The sequence below is a fragment of the Phyllostomus discolor genome, chromosome 9, assembly GCF_004126475.2.
Source record: "Phyllostomus discolor isolate MPI-MPIP mPhyDis1 chromosome 9, mPhyDis1.pri.v3, whole genome shotgun sequence".
In the NCBI taxonomy this organism is placed as follows: domain Eukaryota; kingdom Metazoa; phylum Chordata; class Mammalia; order Chiroptera; family Phyllostomidae; genus Phyllostomus; species Phyllostomus discolor.
In genome coordinates this window covers 87,246,754-87,268,453 of record NC_040911.2, presented here as the reverse complement: position 1 = coordinate 87,268,453, position 21,700 = coordinate 87,246,754, and the positions used below count along the sequence as shown (strand labels likewise).

The window sequence follows — 21,700 nt, the reverse complement described above, 5'->3', positions numbered from 1 at the left end:
CCAGCAGTCCTGGGAAGCTGCGCTTCTGGTTGCGGGGAGCACACGCTGGGACAGCCCTGAGTGCGGGGAAGTGCTCTGGGCTGGAGAGGCAGGGCCGGCCTCTCAGGCCTTCGGAGCAAGGGTCAGCAAACATTTCCGTGGTATTTGGGCTTTGTGGGCCTCTTGATCTCTGTTGCAACTACTCAGCTCCATTACTGTGGCCTGTGAGCAGCTGTAGACAATTCGTGAATGATTGGGCATGACTGTGTTCCCATAGAACTTTATTTTCAGAAGTAGGCAGCAGCTGAATTTGACCCTTGGGTGAATTACCAGCCCCGGCTCTGGGGGCTGCACCAGAAGTAGGGATCATGCCCACCGGACCCCGAAGGAGGGAGCTGAGGACAGAAGTTACCTGCTCTAGGGCGGCCCGCAGCTGGGCGTTGTGGCGCTGCAGCCTGCTCCGGTCCACCTCCAGCTGCGCCACCACCTGCTGCAGCTGCTCCAGCCTTTGTCCCCATGGCTGCTTCTCCTCCATCCCAGCACTAGGTTCACCCTCCACTCCTGAGACCTGTGGGAGAGGGCTTTGAATCTCCCCTGGGCAGCCCCATAGCCAGGTGGGGAACAGGTACAGGGGTAAAGGGACCAAACCAGCAGGTCTGGGATTCCAGATACAGTTCCCAAGAGAGGAGGACAAGCCCCCGGGCAGGAGTTCCCCCTTGGGCCATCGGTTCCCACCAGGGCCCCACTCACCTCCCCCAGCAGTACACCCACCTCTCCTCTGGGCCCCGGTTCTGCTCTGCTGGCCGGGCTGGGGCTGTGGAGCCGCTCCTTCTCCAGAGCCTGTCTGGTGAGCTGCAGCTCATCCTGGGGCATCAGGGTGTGGAACAAAATCACGTCATGGCAACCTCACATCCAGGTTCATTCCACCCTCTGTCCTCAGTTCAGAGCTCTCATCAGGGTACAACCTTTTGTGTCCTGGAGCCTCTGAGCTCTTCCGGTGCAGAACCCTCATCTTACAGATGGATAAAACAAAGGAGCAGAGAGGGATCTGCCCAAGGACATACGGTGGGCTAGGACCCAGCCTGTCTCGTTTTAGACCTGCTGTAAGCTAAGCAATAACGTGGAGCGCTGGGGAGACAGCCTGGACTTCGGAGCCACACAGACCCAGTACTACGTTACCACTTACAGGCTAGATGACTTTGGTCGGGAGATGCGCTCTCTCCAAACCCAGTTTCCTCATTTGTCAAGTGACTACATGCTCCGTGAAGCAGAGATCAAACCTTTGGAGTTACATCCCTTTAGGTAAATGCGGAACCTAGTGCCAGACCTGCTCCAGGCCCCCTGTGTTCCATCAACCGGAACGGGCGCGGAGAGAGACAAGGTGCGTGTGCACCTGCGGGGGGAGGCTGCCGGGGAGAGGACGAGCGTCACAGTGAGAAGACCGCTTGGATCTAATTCTGCTTCTGCCATTTACTAGCTGGATAACCTTGGATGAGCTATTCAGCCTCTGAACTGTCATTCCTCGATGATAAAATGAAGATAATAGCAGTTCCTACTCTTCAGGCTTGTTGTGGAAGGAAGTGACAGTAACAATGCCCAGTACATTAAAAGCTTAAAATAAAAAATGGCACCACCACAAGGAAGGGCTGCACCTGAAAGGTACACCCCTCGAGTGGGTGTGGCGGGAGACCCTGCCTGGAGCCACACTGAGTGAACACGGCTTGTAACCCAACGACGTGGGCAGGAAGCGCCTTCCTGTCCAGCTGTACACCTTACTTTTTCTGTGTCTACAAGAATGGCCTTGTTTCACTTACTGAATGCTTCCTTCCTGTGCGCTTCATACCCACTACCTCATTTCATACACAAAACGGCACTCTGGGGCTGGTACCATCATTCCCTATTCTATCCATGAGAAAGCCAACAGAGGTCAGAGAAGTGAAGGCACTAACCTAGGGTCATGCAGCTAACAAGCTGCAGAACTGTATATTGCAAACCCAGGAACTTGACTCCAAAGCTCATAAACGTAACCCTTCTCTGCACATTGCCCTTTAACCAGAGCAGAGCACTGGGGGCTCCCAGAAGCCACGTCCCTGCAGAGCTGTGTGCCTGAGATGATGAAGGGGTTCTCTGGGCTCAGCACGAGGATGCAGCATTTATCTCCCAGGAAAAATGGGCTTGGTTCCTCTTGGCAAGAGAGACAGTGCCTCTCTTGGTCCAACGGCTGGCCCAGTTTCCCTGACTGCCTGCCCTGTGCAGGCCTTGTGCTCAGTGCGAGGGGTGCAGAGATGACTAAGCCACGGCCCTGACCTTGAGGTTACATGTTACACCTTCAGGTCCACTTCCTTCCTCACTCATCATTCCACTGAGGAGCCCACTTATTCCCAACGGCTGATGACTCCAAAGCCTCTCTAGTCTCAGTCGCATCCTTCAACTCCAGAGCACTTCGCAGATCTGCCCACTGGACATCTCCCCCTGCGTGGCCCACAGGCACCTCACTCCATTTCCAAACCAAACCATCATTCCGTTCCTCTTCCCCAAACCCGTCTTTCTGCACCTCAGTGAGTAGACACCTGGGGTCTGATTTCTTTCCATCCTTTCTCTACTCCCCAGCCTCTTAGCCAATCACCTGTCTGATGTCCCGTGATCACCTGGGTCCACCACCCACATGGGTCCACCACCCACGTGCCCCCACCCGCACTTCCTCCCTCCGGTCTCCCTCTCTCCCCTGCCGTCTGGCACAGCCTCCCAGTTGGGGCTCCCAGGTCTACTGCTGCTCTGCACAGTAGCCTGTGTGACCTTCCTGAACCGTGTGTCTGATCACATCCCTCCCCTGCCCCGAACCCTTTGTCCAGTTCCCTCTGGTTGTCCCCCTCATTAACTTGACTTACAAGCCCTGAATGATCGGGCCCCTGCAGTCCTCTCTTGGCAACTCCTCCTCATCGCTCCAGGAGCCTGAATTCCCCACACAGATGCTCCATGTTCTTCGTCTTACCCAGAAGGTGCCTCCTCGTCCTGCACTTGGCTAGTTCCTCGCTGGTCCCTTCAGATCTAACCTTAAACACCACTTTTACCAGGAAGCGGCTTGGGACTCACCCCCAGGAAAAGGCGGGTGTCCCTCTAGTATGCTCAGAGCACACAAAAGTCCCCCAATGAGGCACTGATTACAATTCAGCACTATGTTCTAATTGGTTATTCACTAGACCGGGAGCTCTATGAGGGCAGGGACTGTGAGTGTCCTATTCTCTTTGCATCCCCACAGACTGGCACAGTGACCTGGATTCCACTCACATTGAGGTGCTTGTGATCTCAGCTCTCCCATACCCTGAGGGGCCACAAGTGCAGGGTGGCAGGCAGCCCCTGAGTTCAGCCACACAGGGCTCTGCCCACCGGTGCTGACAACCTGCTGAACGACTCACCTGCAGCCTCTGCTGTTCTGAGTCCCGCTCCAGCACAGAGGCTTGGAGGAACATGGCCACCTCCTGCAGACTGCTGACACTGGCCTTGCTCTGGGCCAGGGACAGCGCCAAGTCCTGCGCCTTCTCCCTCCACTCAATCTCCTGGGCCTCCGTCTGCCTCAGGGCTTTCTGCAGTCGCTCCAGCTCCTGCTGCAGCCTGGGTCCTGCAGAGTCCAACTTTGTGGAGGGCTCCTCCAATGGGGAGGCTTTGTGGTTGTGGGCTGAGTCCTCCAGATTCTTCCTTTGCTCCCTCAGCTCCAGAATCTCCTCTTCCTTTTGTGCTAGAGTCAGCTGGAGCTCCCTGAGGCTCTCACGAAGGCCCCTCATCTCTTCCTCTTCTCTCTCCGACCCCAGGTTCTGTGTCTCTTGGATCACATCCTCTCGGAGCCTCTGGGCCAGAGACTTCTCCAGCAGCTGCCTCTGCTTCTTGTGACACCTCAGTTCTTCGTCCCTCTGTGCAAGTGCCTGCTGCAGCTCCTGCACGGCTGCCTGGTGCCGGAGGTCCCGGTCCTGGATCTCACCTTCCCGCTTCCTCAGGACCTCCTCCAGCTGCCGGGCTTGTGCCTGGCAGGAGTCCAGGGCAGCCTGCAGGGTAGATGCGCTGGCCTCCAGGCTGTGGCTCAGTTCTGCCTGCCGAAGGAGATGCTGCTCTTTCTCCTGAAGGGCAGCCTGAGCCTTGCTGAGGGCCTCCTGCAGAGCCTCTGCCTGGCCCTGGGCAGTCTCCTGCTGCTGCTGGGAGGACTGGCTCTCCACCCGCAGGACCTCCAGCTCCTGGTCCTGCTCCTTGAGCATCGCCTTCGCCCGCAGCCAGCTGTCCTGCAGGGCCCTGGCCTCCGCCTCGTGTTCCTGCTCCCGCTCCGCAAGCTGCTGCTGCAGGGCCAATAGAGCCTGCTCTTGCTCCCGAGACTCCGCCCTCAGGTCTCCCAGCACCTCCTCCAGGGCCTGTACCTGCCGTCCCTCCATTTCCAGCTCTTCCTGGAGCCTTTGCACATGTTCCTTGTGGTCCTCAAGCTCTCCCTGCCGCTCTTTCAGTGTCATGTGGGCCTGCTCCAGAGCTCTCTGCAGGGCGCTTGCCTCTTCCTTCACGCTCTCCTCCTGCCCCTGGGCCTGCCGCTGCTGCTGCTGCAGGGCCTCCAGCTCCTCGCCCCTCTGGGCCAGGGCTCTCTGGGCCTCTTCTAGCTGACCCTGGAGTGACTGCTCTCTCAGCTCCCCCTGTTCCCTGGCTTCCTGCAGGTGCTGCTGCAGGACCACGATCTCCTGCTCTCGCTGGGTCAGGAGTAGGCTGGTCTCACCCACCTTCCTGTGGAGGCCCTGGAGCTGCTGCTCCAGCTGGCCCTTGTGCTCCTGAAGTTCCTGGATACGCTCCTGCTGGCACTCCACCTCCTTCTCCTTATCACGCAGGATCAGCTTCAGGTGCTCCAGGCTCCCTCGCTGTGCTTTATTCTGGCCCTTCCCCTCCTCTGCCCGCTCCTGCATCAGCTGCCTCTGAGAGGTCAGCTCCCGGCCTCGCTCTCTCAAGGACAGCTTGATCTGTTCCAGGTCCTCCTCGAGGAGCTTGGTCTGCAGTGTCCTCTGATCTTCTAGGACCTGAATCCTCTCCTTCTGCAGCACCATCTCCTGGTCCCTCCTCTGGAGGTCCTGGGTCAGACGCTCCTTCTGCCTCTGCAGCTCCTCGATCTGTTCTCGCTGGGATTTCACCTCCTGGTCCTTCTCCTGCAGCTCCTTTGCCAGAAGGCTGCTGTGGCTCTCCAGCTCCTGGATCTGGCTGCTGTGCACCTGCAGCTCCTGGCTCCTCTCTTCTAGGTCCAGTGTAAGGTGGGTCAGAGCCACCCTCTGCATTTCCCTCTGGCCCTCCAGCTCCTCAATTGCCTTTTGCTGGCACTCCATTTTGTGATGGTTTTCCTCTAGTTCCAGGGCCAGGCACTCCAGCGTGACCAGCTGCTTCTTCAGGTCCTGAATCTGTCCTTCCTGGGATTTGATCAGTTGGTCCTTCTTCTCGAGTTCTAGAAGCTGATGCTCCAAGACATTCCTCTGCGTCTCTTGATCCTTCTCGAGCTCTCGGATCTGTTCCCTCTGCACAGTCAGCTTCTGCTCTCGCTCCTGGACGGCCATGGGCAGATGCTCCAAAACAGATCTGCACCTCTCCAGCTCCTGAATCTGTTCCTGTTGCAGATCCACCTCTTGGTTCCTCTTCTTTAGGTCCAGAGACAGCAATTCCAAAGCCGCCTTTTGCATTTCCCGCTGCTTCTCCAGTTCCTGGATCCTTTCCTGCAAAGCCTCCACTTCCCCATCTCTTTCGGAGAGGGCCTGGGCCAGGATAGCCAGATTCTCCTGCAGAGCCTTCCCCTGGGCCACCTTCAGCTCGCCTTGCTCCTGCAGAGCCTGGGCTCTCTCGCGCTCACTCTCCACCTCCTCATTTTTCAGTTTCAGGGCTGAGCGAGCAGTTCGCAGGTCTTCTTCCAGGACCCCAGCAGCACTCGCCTGAGCCCTGGCTTCTGCGACAGATGCTTGCAGATGCTGCACTTGGGCCGTCAGGTTCTCCTTGGCTGCCTGAAGTAACTCCCGCTCATTCTGGAAAACAAGATGCATAGCCACCTTGGACAACACTTCCTTGACACCATCACTGTGACACAGGCCCTTCCTTTCCTTGCTTTGCAGCACCAGTATTGCCAGGGACTTGGACCAAAAGAACTCACGCATTCCACTTAAGCTAACGAAAGAACATCCCTAACCGTGTCCGAGGGCTCTACCATGGCCAGAGGAGAAAGCCTGGTGCAAAAGAGCCACCCCAGACTCTGGGCTTTGGGGGCAAGGGGCAAAATTTTCAACCTCAATTCAGAAAAATAATTGAAGGAGGATTCACTAGGGCCTTGATAATGGCCCTCAGGGATGTGGGAACAGCCAGAGAAACAGACGCTACTGAAGGAAGTTGGGCACTGCATATGGATGCGGCAGGACCACAGACCAAAATGGGCCTGGGAGCTGGAGCCTGGGGCCTGAGGGACCACTCCTGAAGCAACCCCCTCCCCCAAGCCAGCGCCACCATACCTGGGCTTCCATCCCCTGCAGCTCTGCTCGCCGCAGGCGGCTCTGTAAGGATGCCACGGTTTCGTGCATTTCCATCAGCTCAGACTCCAGGGACTTCTGTTTTTTCTCCCACTTGGATTTCTCTTTGGGAAGAAGGGAGGTAGCGGAGCAAGGCCCATGGTTGTGGAAGGAAGGAAAGAGGGAGGCAGATGGAAAATGGGGAACAAAAGCAAAGGGAAGAAGGCCAAGGAGAGAATTATATCCAGTTTCAGAGACATCACCCATCTGCCAGCTGCTCCTGTTTGTCTGGGCTCCTGGCTGCTTCCACACTCGTGTCTGTATCTGCTGCCCAGCCCCAGCACTGCCCCATACTGCACCACCCCAATGATCCCTTGTCCTGATCACACAGATCCTCAGCCCTGGATTCCGGACCGGGCTGAGCTAACATGTCAGAGATCCTTGCCAGTCACCAGCTCTATGATTTTGCCGAGGTTCCTAGAGACCAGGCTTGCTCTGCTGGCTGCCCCGCATCCCCACAATTTCTGCAAAAGGCACCAGAACCCAGCTCTATGTGGGCGGCTCCCAGGGAGAACCTCTGGGACACTTTCAAGGCCCAGACCCACTCCTCAGGTTGTCTTCTTCTCTTCCACAGCAGAGCCTGGAGCCTTAGGACCCGCCCCTCTGCTTTTCTTCCCAAGCAATCACCACCCTTTTGAGCCCTTGGCTGTGGCACAGGTGTGTTCTCTCCAGATTCCTGCTCCTGCTATCTCCCAGACAGGCCATAATCCCACTGTTGAAGGTTAATAATTTTTGAGGACACCATTGAAGATGATAAAAATAAGTAACATGGATACATGACAAAAGATAAAGAATTTTATAATGTCCTCACAGTCCTGGCCCTGGGCTGCCAGCTTTTAAATCTGCAGACAGAGAAAACAGAAGCCTAGCTAGTAACTTCTCACTTCATCAAATCTGTTTCTCCTAACCCCTTCAGCCAGGAGGGCCCTCAAAGGCCACGCAAAGCTAAAACATAGTTCATGGGGTCATCACCCCTTTGGAGATGCCCTAGGTACCTTCTCAGTTCTGGGTAAACAGTGTCTGCTAGACCTGTCCCCGCCCCTTCTGGGCTTCCCGGTTTTTCTCTGCTCCCTCCAAAGCCTGCTGCCTGCCTTGAGCTTCTCACCTTCCCAGTTCTGGGCGAGTTGTCTCTGCAGATCCTGCAGCTCTGTGTGGACCTGGCTCTTCTCAGCCTCTCTGTCAGCGAGACGCTGTTCCAGCTTCCGCGCCTGGTCCCTCAGGTCATCCTGGGAAGAAAGGGCATGGTTAAACTCAAGTTCCTTTCCCCTACAAAGCTGTCCCAGTCCAGGGCCCAAACCCTCTTCCTGGTGGGTCCGCGACCAGGATCTTCTCCCTAACTCCTGGGTTATTTACCCCTGAACGCGTGTGCACTTGGCTTCCTGAAGTGATGATAAGCTCTGCTCCCGCTGACTGGAGCCTAGACCCCCCTTCTGTCCCGTCCACGTCACTTGGAACAGAACTCCTGCTGAAGTCTGACTCGGGGTCACATCTCCTCTCCCTCAACTCCTACTTCAGAGCTTAGCTCAGAGGCCACCTCTCCCTCCTTGTAACCTTCCTCAAGTCAGAATGCATTATCCCTTCCTCCTATTATCGTATACATCTGTTATTGACCCAGTTCATTCTAGCGGTTCTGCTTTATCTTAGAACGCAGTTTGGCTCCTCAGCCAAGGCATGGGCATGAGCCTTCATGAGGGCAGAGATCAGGTCTTTCTGCATCTCGTGTCCCCAGCTCAGTGGCTGGCATATAGCGGCACTCATATTGGCTGATATAGGTTTCCTGTGAGGTTGAATTTGCAGGACATTTAGTTCAGCCTTAGGCTTAGAATGTTCCTACAAAGGGCAACCTCAGATCTCAGGGATCTCAATTTGTTGGTTTTTTCTTCAAGGTCTTGGTACCCAGAACAATTCATGGTTGAGAGGACAACGATGAAAAACAATACCATACATCGGTGCAGGGTTTCTGTGTTTACAGGGCTCATGGAACTCCCTCACTGACCTTGTGCGCACAGCCCTGTGACACAGGCACGATTTGTCCCGCTTTACTGCCAAAACCAAGGCCAGGAAACCAAATGCTGGCTTCCTGGTGGCCGGGGAGTAGGTGACCAAGGTGGAACCCATCCCAGCCCAATCTCAGGAAGCAAACTGGCCAACCTGCTGCCCGAGTCTTGTCTGGGCAGGTGAGGAGGTCCAGGGAGGAGAGCAGGGAGACATACCCGGGCCTGCCGAGTCTTCCACAGGTCTTGGTGGAGCTTGTGGAGGGCAGACGCCACCGCCTCAGCTGAGAGGGCCGTCAGGAGGGGCCCTCTCTTACAGAGGACCCTCGATCCGTTCTGGTCTGGACAAATGAGGAAACACCTCCTGACTGGGCCGCACTGTGCAAGGAAACAGCCACGCCTCCCCAGATGCGGCCTCGGCCTTCCCACCGATCCCTCCTCTCCTCAAGGAAGCCCTTCTAAGTAGCTCATTCATCACACACTTTCTGCATGCCTACGTGCCAGGCGCTGCAGTGGGCACCAGGTAACGCTAGCTGTCCTTTGTTAGGCATTTAATAAGTGCCAGGAACTGTGTGAACTATTTTACCTCCTTGATCTCATTAACTCCTTGGGGAAAAAAATCCTGAGAGGTAGGTACGTTTAACATCTTCATTTTATAGTTGAAAACATCAAGTTCAGAGAGGACAGGCGCCTTGCCCAAGGACACACAATCTAGCAAATGGCAGAGCTGCAGGGTTCCAGAGCTGACTGGACTGATTCCAGAGTCTGTGGCCTTAGCCCTGACATTTGCTAAGGAACTGCATTCCCTACCTTCTTCCCTAGGAGCTAGGCCTGACGTTGGCCCAGAGGACTGAGTTCCTGGGTGGCTGTCTCACCTGGCTCAGGGCCCCAGAAGGAGGGAGCGGAGTCTCCCCCGCCGCTCAGCTCAGGCCTGCTCTCACAAACAGACCCCAGAGCCTGCTGCAGGACAGAATAGAGGGTGGCTAGCTGCGCCTGAGCACGGTGCCCAGGCTGCTGTTCTGCAGCCAGCGCCTCCAGCTGGCTCTCCGTGCTGCGCAGTCGCAGCTGCAGCTGGGCTGCCTTGGCTTCCTGGGCCCACAAGGAAGCTCGCAGCTGCTGCTCTGTGACTCGAGATGCCTCTAGCTCCTCCAGCAGCTGTGCTTCCTGGGCCAGAAAATCAGCCTCTTTTTCCTTCACCTCCTGCTTCAGTAATTCCACCTGAGGGAGGAAGTATAGTTACTCTGAGCAGAGAGAGGATGCCTACTCTTCAGACCGTGCCCCCCTTCTGGCCTAGGCCCAACCCTGCTCAGACCCTGAGCAAACTGTGACCAGGGCTGGAGGCTCAGCCCCCCCAGCAGGTAGGGACGGCTCTGCAATGAGCGCTACCCAGGATCTGACCTTCATGGCTGCCCACTCACTCCTGACACGTGGGTGTAGGCTATGCAAATGGGCTTTGGCCCTGGCTCCCTGGCAACTATGCCAATTCCCTGCTGTGATTAGAATGCTGCCTGAGACCCTGACACTGAGTTTAAGGAGATCAGTCACAACGAGAATGGCTGCCATTTACTGAATGCCTATTGTGTGCATGACACTTTACACATACCTATAATAGTTGAAACGTACCATCCTGGTTTCAGAGATGAAGAAACTGATATTCACACCCGGAAGCAGTAGAGCTGGAGGTCAAACTCAGGGTCTGGATCCTTATCTGCTGCAGTTTACTGCCTATTTCTTACTCCCTCACTGGTCCCCTCCCAATGCCGTCTTTCCTCTGCACCCAAGCACTGGGGTCCTCCTGTGAGCAGACTGAGTCCCCGGAAGTCCCTTGCCTCTGCCTGCCTAATCTGGAGTAGTACTTATTCCCTGCTGTGTCTTGCCAGGCACACCAAGCACCCTGGGAAGTGGCCATGCTTGAACTAGGCCTGCGTGACCTCTGCCCCTTTGGGCACTAAGTTCTGGGCCATCAGGTTCCCCATGGGAGCCATTCTCAACTCTGGGTCCGGTTTCCAAACCCACCCCACTCAGTCCTGGCCTCCCCGTCCTGCCAAGGCTGCTGAAGTCCCAGCAACCCTGTAGTGAGGAAAAAGATGAAGGTCCTCTTCACAGAACGACCCCGAGCCACCACCCGCAACTCCAGGAGCAGGCTGCCACCGAGGAACAGGACCCATCCCTGGGCGGGGCCGGGGGGGGGCAGGTACCTGGGCACTGAGCTCCTTCTGCCCTTCCTGGGCCTCCTGCATGTCCTGGCGCAGGGAGCTCAGCTCCTGCTGTCGAACAGAGTCAGCTTCTTCTAAGACAAGGAGTCTCTGTTCCTTCTCCACCAGAGACAGAGTCAGGCTGAAAGGAGAAGGGTCAGAGGGCCAGGCCATTCTCTCAGGGAACGAACAACTACCGTCTCAGCTGACTGTACTAAACATAGCACTGATGACCAGAATAGAAAGAGTAACGATAACGATTACAGTGTAACAATAAAGGTTTCTATTTATTGAGTGCTCCGAGATACTTCTTGTATAGGATACCTCATTATACCTTCATAGTTTATTCTTCTCCAGGAAATTCCAGAAATATTCATACCATACCTCAAATCTAACATGTCTACTCTTTTAGTCCCCTCTGCACCTCCCCTGCCCCAATCACCCCCTATTACGTTCCCGAGCTCAGTGAACCCCGCCTAAGAAGCCTTGACCATATCACAGAGTTTCCCCTTGGCTGCTCCTAAACCTAACGTGTGACGACAAATAACTGATTCCGATTTCCTTAATGTCCCATAGACCCCTTCCCTCCCGCCCACCTCACTCCCCTACCCTGGTTCAGCTTTAGTATCTCTCATCTAGATAACCCTACGGGCTGCTAGCTCATCTTCCTGCCTCCAGCCTCATCAACAAAAGAATGTGTCCCGCCCCAGGCGCCCCCAGGCCTGAGGATGCACGCTGCTTCTCCTTCCGGGCATCTTGCCTCATTCCTGCTGTTTCGCTGTTCCTGCAATACATCCTAGGCTGGACTGTGTTGACTTGCCTACTTAAAACCCTGCGATGGTTTCCTAGCAAACCTAAGACAACTACAAATTCCTCCCTGTGACCTAGAAAATCCTGATGCCCTGGACCTGTCCCTCTCAGGTCGCTCTCTCCAGTCACCAGGCTCCAGGCACGCTGTACCTTCAGGCTCACCGAACACCCCAAGCTCCGATCCGCCCCAGTGCCCCTGCATGTGACTTCTGTCCCTCTCGGCATGGGGCTCCATCTCGTCCTTCGGTGATCAGTTTCAAGCGACCTCCTGAGCAAGCTCTTCCCTAACATCTAAAGTAGATCCCTGCCCCCACCCGCCCCCATTTCTATTTCAGCTTCCCATCTCTTTCCTCCTCACCATGTAACATAGTCTGCAATCGTTTATTCGGGGGATCATTTGATGGATGTCTTCCCCACAAAACTATACGTTCTGTTGAGACAGGTACCGTACCGTCTTGTTTATCACCGCACTCAACCCCTGGCAGAGTGGATGGTACATGATGCTCGTGACTCATTATTTACTAAGTAAGTAAAGTGCGGGATTTGCAGACAGGGACAGTGTCCTGCCCACCTGGCTACCTGTGCAGCCCACAGCTGGAGACATGAAAGGCGAGACTAGCTAACACACAATACACTATACAGATGATGTATTATTATACAATTGTACCCCTGAAAACTACATAATTTTATTAACTGATGTCAGTTAAAAAAAAAAAAGACTATACGACCTGAGCTAAGAACTGTCAACCTCCCAGTGACCACGGTAGCCAGACAGGTAAAAGCCAGCTCCACGGCTTGTCCAGCCTACCTGGCTTTGTCCCGCTCCAGCTCCTGCTGAATTCGGCCGCACTCCTGGGCCTCTCTCAGCTTCTCCTGAACCTCCTGCTCCACCAGCCTCCAGGAGTCATCCTTGGAAACTAGCTGAGACTTCAAATCTTCTACCTGGAAAAGTAAGGGCATGAGAACCAAGGGCAGGGGGCCAGTGGGAGGATGCTTCTCACTCAGGGCTTCGCGGTCCCTCAAGGTTTACCACTGCAAACCTTGCCACCAATCAACCCATCCACACTCTTCCTAACCAGCCCCCTCCCCAAATACCGTCCAGCTTAGTCCTCTGTCTCCCAGCCTCACATGCGCTGGGTAAAGGCAGGCACATGTAACAATCTTGGCTGAATATAACTACACCCAAAGGCAAAGTGGTGGGCAAGTGTACAGTGACTGTTTTTAAATGAACAATCAGAACACCCTCTGATATAGGGTTCTGAGAAGGAAAAGCAATCAGAATAAAAAAGCAATCTGGGTAAAAACGCTGATCTACCGGAAGGGTGAGAAGAACAACTGACACCCGGGCTGCCCGAGAAAATCTGAGTTCTGCGGTCACCACAGACTGACTACTACCCCAGGCTCAAGGGGCACGTGCTCGGCTCTGAGCATCCCTCACTCTTCCACTCAGTTCCGGGGCCTGCCCTTTACCCCCCAAGCTCCCAAGGTTCCCTTGTCCTTGAGGGAGGGAGCGGGGCAGCCTGGCTCTGCTGGGGAAAGGCTGTGGGGCTGGGAGACAGGAAGAGGGACCTGCTTCTGCAGGTTTATCTTATCCTGCAGGAGGGAGCTGCCCTCTTGCCGGAGGGCGGTGAGGTCATCTCTGTGCTGCTGGGCTGCACGTTCCAGCTCCCGCTGAGCCTCCCGGAGCTGGGACTGCAGCATCCCGGTGGTCTCCTGCAAAGTGGGGAGAAGGCTGTGAGGAGAGGAAGCTTTCACAGGGTGTCTGGGTCTAGAGTTCATGTTGTAGAACTCCATGTTGTATAAATACTAATTTTTTAGTTAGATTAGCAAGAGCTGAGGCAGGACCCAGCAATCCACCTTGTTTCCATCATGTCTGCTGCCTCATCGCCTCCCCTCCTACCCCTCTCCTCCCTCCCAAAGCCCGTGGCTCGCCCAGGGTTCCTCGGCCAGGGGCCCTGGGCTGGCAGCAGTCCCTCCCCGGTCCGTCGCAGCAGCCTCCTGTTGCATAGCTCACCTTCTCCTTCACACTGCACCCTGTCCCCCCAACACACGCACTCACACACAGGCATAAACACACAATTCTCCATTCAACGATAAAGTGTTTTTAAACATATATACCAAATCACGTCCTTCTCTGCTTTTTAAATACCATCCAACGGTTTCCCACTGCCCTCAGAACAAACTCCAGGCTCCTCCCAGGGCTGACACAGGGCTTCTGCCTGTCGCTCCACTCACTCCTGAGGTTATCACTCTGGAGCCACGCCACGTCCTGTCTGTCCTTGGGCTCCTCAGGCCCTCTGCTGTCTGCCCCAGGGCCCTCATGATGCCTGTTTCTGCTGCCTACACTGTTCTGCAAATGGCTGGCTGCTTTTTAACAGTTTTATTAAGATACGGGTCACATGCCATAGAAGTCACCCATTTAAAGCATAAAATTCAACGTTATTCAGTGTATTCTATTCATGGAGATTTGCGACTATCACCACAATACATTTTAGGACGCCTTCAGCCCAGAAAGAAACCCTGCACCGTCCCCATCTCGTATCCTGCCCCGGCCACTCCTCTACTCCCCGTCTCTGCAGACCGTCTGGACATTTCCCATCACTGGGATCGTGCCCTGTACGGCTCCTTGTGACCGGCCTCTCTCACTTAGCGTAATGTTTCCCAGCTTCATATCCCTCTAGTTCCACGGGGCTGGCTCTTTTTAAACCTCACGTCTCAGCTCAAACGTTCCTTTCCCACTGGGGGCCTCCCTGACCACTTGTCCAAAGCGGCCACCTTTGAATCTCTCTTTATTATTATGCCCCCTTATTCGATAGCACCTACTTCAACCTGTGATCATCTCGTTCTTTTGTGTCCGCCCGCCTCTGTCTGTCTCTGCCACTAGGAACGTAAGCTCCTTACAGGCAGGGACCACATCTGTCACGTTTGCTGCGAGCTGCGCCTGTGCTTGCCATGTGTCGGCACCCGGACAGGGCCTGGCCCACAGAAGTGCCAACCAGAGTTCCCTCTCCTCCGCTGCTCGGGACCACCCTCCATACCTGCTCCTTCAGCTTCTGAGCCTTCATGTCCTGCCTCAGCCTTTCCAGCTGCTGGCTGGCATCGGCCAGTTCCTTCTGGGTCTGCAGCAGTGTCTCCAGGAGGGACACCCTCTCCTTCTCTGTTTCCACCTGCATCTGTAGGGGGGCGGGAGGGCAAGGGCTTGTTGGGTCGAGGCCACCAGCACATTCCAGCAGCTCTGCGGCTCTTCCGGTGAGTGGGGCGGGGGCCCAGGCAGAGGGAGGTCCGGACCTGCTGACGGAGAACCAGGAAGCACAAAGATTGCCCCTGGGCTTCACGCCGACAGGATGCGGTGAGCGTCAGCCCTCCCTCAGGAAGTATGACATACTGCCGGCCCTGCGGCTACGGCTGCCGATCACCCAGCTCACTGGTAGCAAAGTGCGTAGCTGCGTTCTATTCCAGGAGCCCCAGGGGCACTGCTCTTGGAGGGGAAAAGGAAGTGGTCAACGGCAGGGGAACCAGAGGTTGGCTGTCTAGCCCCCCACCTGGCACAGGGTGCTCTTGGCCTCGGCCTGTTCTTCTTCTCTCTGGGTCCGGAGGGCCTCGGTTTCTGCCTGCTGCTCCCTCAGCCTCATTTCCAGCTCCATTTTCTCCCTCTCTAGGCACTCCAGAGCCTTATCCAGTTCCTGCTGGTGCCGGGAGCACTCTTTCTCCTGGTCATACAGAGGAAACGCTGTTACAACCAAATGGGTGAGGACAGGAGGCCAACAGAGACCTGGAGGAGAAAAGCAAGCCCACCGCTCCCCAGGGGTGAGATCTTGGTGCCACTCTAGTCCTGTTTCCCGCTCTGTAAAGTGTGGCTAATGATCCCTGCCCGACTCTTCTCACCAAACTTTATGAGAATCAAATGACATCACACGTAAAAGTGCTTTCTAGAGTGCAGCTGTCACTACTATAAGCTTTGAGTATCCGCTATTTTAGAGCAACCACATCACGGCTGACAGCTATTAGCAATTAACCGGGGCAGCAGGCTCGCCCTGTTGCCCACTGTCCCCGGAGCCAGCTTTCTGAAAAGTCAGGTGGAGCCCAGCGAGATGTCCCCTGTTAAATGGTACAAGAGCATCCGGGTGTGGCATCCTAGTCCTCTCAGGCCCACCAGTGACCACAGCCTTCCCTGACCTCCCAGGCTAACCCAGCACCCCCATTAGGTTCTCAGGATAGTTGGGACAGGCCCTACAGCCAGGCTGCTACAACCTTCAGTACAACACTGCTCGTGTGACCTCACTTACACTAGTGAGGAATTTCAATCCCATCTCCATTCCTCAGTTTCCTTGTCTAGAAAAACGGGGGTAACAACAGTGCCTTCCTAAGGGTTGTTTTGAGCATTAAGATAAGTCACGTAAAGCACTTTAAATGGTGCACAGCATGCAGAAAGAATCCAGAATTTACTATCTATCATCACCACCATCATCACGAGTAAAAAACTGTGTCTAGGTTGAGAGGAGTAAATGCAGGGAAAATATTCTGAATGTTCCTGTGTCATTTAGGAGAAAGGTGAATGTACTGATTCACTTAAAGCTTAAAAAAAAGAATAAATGTATTGGGGAACACTGGTCGATAACCTCACGTAAATTTCAGGCATACGGCATCACAATTTGTCATCGGTGCACTCTACTGCGTGCTCGCCACTCAAAGCCCAGTCTCCTTCTGTTGCCACACATCTGATCCTCCTTGAGATTTCCAGTATATATTTTAAAATATTAAAGGAAACAACAGGATAAAAAAAATAGAGTATGTATCACCCACAGCAGTAGAGAGAAAAAAGAGGTAAGAAAAGACTACAACTCAATCACCCAATCTAACCTTCTAAAAGAAGTTGAGAAAGGTGATTCCTGCCCCCCCAATCCCCCATGAAGAGACATAAAAAGGCAGCACAAACAGCATGAGGTGGTGGAAATAAATCCAAATATACCTATAACTACAGTAAAAGAAAACAGACTAAATGATGTTATTAAAAGACGAAAGAAACACAGTTCTGAACTGGCAAGAATGGGTCCAAGGCATTCCTCTGTTCCCTTGCCATCCTGTGGCCAGCTTAACAATTCTAAATCCCAGGATCAGCCCCGGCTTGTGTAGTTACGTGGACTGAGTGCTGGCCTATGAACCAAAGAGTCACCGGTTCGATGCCCAGTCGGGGCACATGCCTGTGTTGTGGGCCAGGTCCCCAGTACGAGGTGCATGAAAGGCAACCGCACAATGATTTTTCTCTTCCTTTCTTCCCCTCTCTCTAAAAACAAAATCTAAAAAAAAAAAAAATCCCAGGATCCACTCTCAATTCTCTCTGTACATACCAAACAACAATAACAGCAAACACAAACACAGAGCTCAATAGATGCTAGAAACCCTTCCTAGTGTTTTTTATATATTAACTTCTTTAAGAGGTACTGGACCAAAGAAACCCAAAACACCAACTCAAAAGAATACACACACTCCTATGTTCACTGCAGTGGTATTTACAACAGGCAAGATATGGAAGCAGCCCAAGTGCCCCAAGACAGACAAGTGAATAAAAAAAGTGGTGGTAAATATATACAATGGACTATTACTCAGCCATAAAAAGAATGAAATCTTACCATCTGTGAGAATATGGATGAACCCAGAGGGTACTATGCTAAGGGAATAAATTAGTCAGGGAAAGGCAAACACCATATGATTTCACTTATACGTGGAATCTAAAGAACAAAATTAACAAACAAAGAAAATAGAAACAGAATCATAGATACAGAGACCACACTGATGATTGCCAAAGGGGAGGGAGCTTGGGGGTCTGGGTCAAAAGGGGGAAAGAATTAAGGAGCACAGATGTGTAGTTACAACACAGTCATGGGGATGTGAAGTCCAGCACAGTCCCTAACACGGTGATAACTGTGTGTGGTGCCAGGTGGGCACTGGAAATACGGGGGTTGGGGGGAGTGGGCTGGGGGGACTCTTTGTAGAATATATGATCGTCTAACCACTACACACCTGAAACTAACAGACAATACTGAATATAAACTGGAACTGGAACATTTTATTTCTACTTCCCACTTCTCCCAGAAGCTGGAGACTTCCCCTTGGTCACCAGGCTAGTCCTGTTCAGATTTCACTCTTGTGAGCAGTAACATCTGGACCAAGAGCCAGCAGGAGGTGCACTCTGTGAAGGGAGGCCAGGTCTGCCTCTCCCACCCACCCCTGGCCATACCCACCACCTACCCATTTCTCCTGGAGCCGCTTCACCTCCTCCTCATGGGCTGACTTCTGCTGCTGCAGGGCAGTCTGCCCCTCTCGCTCAGCCCGGGCCAGCTGTCTGGCTGCTGTCTCCCGCTCCTGCTCTGCCTGGCTCCGTTCAGTGTCCAGCTCCAGCTTCAAGCACCTCACTTCCCCTAAGATGCCAGGGACAGGATCTGGCCTCTTGAGCCTCTTCCCTCCTCCTTTTACTCCTCTCCCCAGACCTCACGAGTAACGCCCATCTCAGAGGCCCTGGGCCTGGCTGGAGAAGGCCCTCTAATAGCTTCCCACTGCCTTCCTGGCTGTCCATGTCCCCATGAAATGGGGTGTGGCCGTCCCAGTTGGGTTCTCACCTTGGATTACTTCCTTGGCTTGAGTGACAGTTTGAATCTGGACCTCCAGCTGCCCCTTGGTGACCTCTATCAGAGAATTTTGTTGCTGGGCCTCGAACAGACTGCTCTCTAGTAGCTCCTTGGCTGAGCTGTTGGGCACAGGAATCAAGAAGAGTTCTCACTCACCAAGCCCCTTACCCTTCCTTAAGAGGAGTTGGGTTCTAAGTACTGGCTACCTGGAGGAGTTAGGGGGGCAATGACAAATTCATAACTCGTGTACAACCTATACAGGTTTGGCAGAGAACCTAGCTTGGCTACCCTTTGCCTTGCAAAGCTCTCTCTGCCCTTGGCTGAACTGGGCCTGGGCCCGGGCCCTACCTGAGCCCCAGAAGTTGATCAGAGAGGTCCTGCCGGTCCCTCTCCACAGCCTGCAGCCGCACCTCTAGAGCCGCCCTCTCCCGCACTAGGGCCTCCTTCTCCTGGACTTCCCGGGCCAGCACTTCTTCCAGTCGCTTTGTCTCCAGATGCAGCTGCTCCAGCTGAGCCGAGGCTGCTTCCTGCTGGTGACGAGCCTGAGGGGAAGAAATTGGTGAGACAGAGAGCAGGGGCAGGGTTCCCCCCAGAGCTGCTATCATGGGTTGGGGCTGACAGTGGCTCAGAGATTCTGGACCCAGCTCTGTGAGCCCTGGGCACTACCCACTCACACCAAGTGGCATTTACGTATTTCCCGATCAACCCACACAGCCCCCAGCCCAGGAAGCATGCTCTCCTTTGAGCAAGACCCCGTGCTAGGGCACCTACTTCTACCAGAAAGAAAGTGATCAGTGCCCTGAGAAAGGGACTCTGAGAAGGGAGATCATATGTAATTCTTAGGGTAATAAGACGTTTGGTGGAGGAGAAAGCTGACCTTTGAGCCTGGTCATCGGTTCAGAAAAATGTACTGAGCCCCTGCTCTGTGGTAGACACTGTACTAAAGCTGGAGAACAGAAACAAGCAACACATAGCCTCGCCTTCAAGGAGCTTTTGATCTAATGCTGCAGATGTGCAAACAGACAATTATGACATAGTACGAAGGGTGTGGTGGTTGAAATGTGCATAAGAGCATGTAAATCAAATTGGAGGTATGGGGTAGTGGGGAATCACTGAAGGATTTCTATTGGAATTTTTTTTTTTTTAATGGGAAGATATACCCCAAACTAGCAACACTGGTCATTTCTAGGAAGAAAGACTTTGTCACCTTCTGAATCATTTCTGTAGTGTTTGACGAGCATGTATTAACCCTTAACATGATGGTCTGCATTTTGCCTTACCTCGCTTAGTTTCTCTTGAAGTTCTTCCTTCTCTCCTTGGATGCCCCTGAGATCTGCCTGCAGCTCGGCCCCGGTCTCCCCCGCCTTCTGCAGCTGAGCCTCCAGGAGAGTGTTCTTCTCCCACAGGGCGTCCCTGCTCCGCTCCGCCTCCGCCAGGCCTGCCTGCAAAGCGTTCGTCGCCTGCTCCGCGGCCTCCATTCTGCAGCACACAGACTGGTTCTCCTGTTCCAACTACTGACCAACAGGGGAAGGGCACCAAAGACACAGGGTTACAGGTTAGAGATCAAGTTCGGAGACAGAAATCCACGAGAGATATGACCCTGTTCTCCAAACAAGGACACAGGAGTGCTTACAAGAGGGGGAGCTGTGCATTTGTTTGGTCTAGTGCCTATGTTCCAGGTACTGGATGGACTGAGGCTTGGGACAGAGATAAAAAAGGCAAAATCCTACTCTCAGAAAATCTGGAATAAGAAAACAGGGAAGATTTCTGGGGCTCCAGGGAACGGGTATCGAAGAGATGTTAAATTTGCAACCTCTAGAGAAGACTCTCTGAGACTTAGGCGCTTCAGCAGGTCCTGTTCTGGTGATTGCTGGTCTCTCGTGCAACAGGACTAAAAACCTAGTCTTCCTATGTTTGTGATGTTTATTATGTAACATCCCATATGTGCTGGGATCTAGAGGTGTCATTTGTTTGCTGATAAATTATTATGCTGATAAAAACTAAATTAAAAAAATCAAAACCTAGCCCTGACCGGTATAGCTCAGTTGGTTGGACATTGTTCTGCAACTCGGAAAGTCGCTGGTTTGATTCTCAGTCAGGGTGCATGGCTGGGCTGCGGGTCGGTCCCCAGTCGGGGCGCGTACTAGAAGCAACCGATTGATGTTTCTCTCTCACATCGATACTTCTCTCCCTCTCTCCCTGCCTACCTCCCCTCCAAGAAAATAAATCAAATAAAAACCTAGTCTTCCTTCCTAAGGTGTGGGCCTCCTTCCTAGCCTGCTGATTTCACCCTAAAGCCCAAAGGTGGTTCTGCTGTAGGAGTGGGAGGGGACGATTAAAAATCGCCCCCTTGCTAAGCCCAGTCCATGTCATCTGCCCTCTGCACTGTAAATGCTCCTTCTGCTTATTTCAGGACCAGGTTTGGGAGTGGCTCTGTCTTGGGCTGATTTATTTTAAGGGCTTTCCCCGTCCAAGGCCTCAGCTTCCTCTGCCACTGGCTGACCCTCAGTCAGGGCCCCGTCCCACCCCGCCCTGTGCCTCAGAAGAGTCTTTGCTCACCTGGAGAAGCTGCTGGCTCAGCCCAACTTTATCTAAGGCCAAAGCCTCATTTAAGGCACTGAGCTTGGCAGCTGCAGCCCGAAGGTCAGCCACCTCAGCCTTCAAGTTGTTCTCAGAACTTGACAGCTCCACAATGGACTGTTCTGCCTAAAAACAGAGAGAGTTAAAGGTTTCTTCCTCGCAGTTTTCCTGCAGCAGCTCCTTGCTCACACGTCTCCAACACCTGCTGCTCTCCTCGCGCGGAGATCAGTTAGTGCTCCGTCCCCCCCCCTCACATTCCGAACAAGATCTCCCTTCATTCATTCTTCCTCCCAATGTACTCTCTCTGTATTGGAATTAAAGTGGTTTCTGAAGTCTAAGTCTATGGTGTCGGTCTCTTTTCTAAAACTGTCCGGGGACTTCATCTGTCTCCTCATTCCCTGAGGGGTGAGATGGGAGCTCACAGTGCAGGGGCACAGACGTGGGGATGTGTGAACAAGTGCAGCGGTAATGACACCGCACATGACGCAAGCACAGGGGCTCTGAGACCTCAGAGAAAGCTCTGATTCAGACTGGGAGAGTTGGAAAGGATAGAAGAGCTGACAGTTAAGTTGGCTACTACCGAGACGAGGAATGGTTTGCGGTGAAAGGGGAGAAAAGAAGCAGTCCAGGCAAGAGGAAGAGTCTAACGCACGCCAAGTAGCAGCGTCGTGAAAGAACACAGCGGAACGGGCTGCAATCAGTGCTCTGTGGCGGGAGTAAAGGCACCCAAGGGGTTAGGACAGGGATGTGCAATGAAGGGGAGACTAGAAACTGTCTGTCTGGGGCGGGGGGCAAAGGGCTTTGCGTGCAGCTTCAAGGAGCCAGGAAGCCTCTTAATGTTTTTAGAAAAGAGACTGACATAACTGACTTCTACTTCAGAAAACCATTCTAATTTCAATATAGAGAGTATGTTGGGAGGGAAAGAACCCAAAAGCAGAGACTAATAAATGAGGCCA

General features: G+C 53.7%; 1 protein-coding gene across 7 annotated transcripts in view; it reads right to left on the bottom strand.

Annotated features, from left to right (window-relative positions):
* Nucleotides 1–21,700, bottom strand: part of CEP250 (centrosomal protein 250) — a 42,302-nt gene that overhangs the window by 3,098 nt on the left and 17,504 nt on the right. For 3 of the 7 annotated variants that reach the window (XM_028523688.2, XM_036009752.1, XM_036009756.1), the window contains 17 exons: nt 20,724–20,870; nt 19,445–19,675; nt 18,513–18,706; nt 18,156–18,283; nt 17,788–17,957; nt 15,081–15,248; nt 14,577–14,711; nt 13,108–13,251; nt 12,347–12,480; nt 10,732–10,870; nt 9,409–9,751; nt 8,753–8,874; nt 7,645–7,765; nt 6,483–6,604; nt 3,396–6,005; nt 730–843; nt 392–547 (listed from right to left, as the gene is read on the bottom strand). In XM_028523688.2, the coding sequence (XP_028379489.1) occupies nt 392–547; nt 730–843; nt 3,396–6,005; nt 6,483–6,604; nt 7,645–7,765; nt 8,753–8,874; nt 9,409–9,751; nt 10,732–10,870; nt 12,347–12,480; nt 13,108–13,251; nt 14,577–14,711; nt 15,081–15,248; nt 17,788–17,957; nt 18,156–18,283; nt 18,513–18,706; nt 19,445–19,675; nt 20,724–20,870 (5,178 nt within the window). Of the gene's footprint in view, nt 1–391; nt 548–729; nt 844–3,395; nt 6,006–6,482; nt 6,605–7,644; nt 7,766–8,752; nt 8,875–9,408; nt 9,752–10,731; nt 10,871–12,346; nt 12,481–13,107; nt 13,252–14,576; nt 14,712–15,080; nt 15,249–17,787; nt 17,958–18,155; nt 18,284–18,512; nt 18,707–19,444; nt 19,679–20,723; nt 20,871–21,700 lie in introns of those variants that run through there. The other 4 variants (XM_036009753.1, XM_036009757.1, XM_036009754.1 and 1 more) reach the window with 4 other exon arrangements.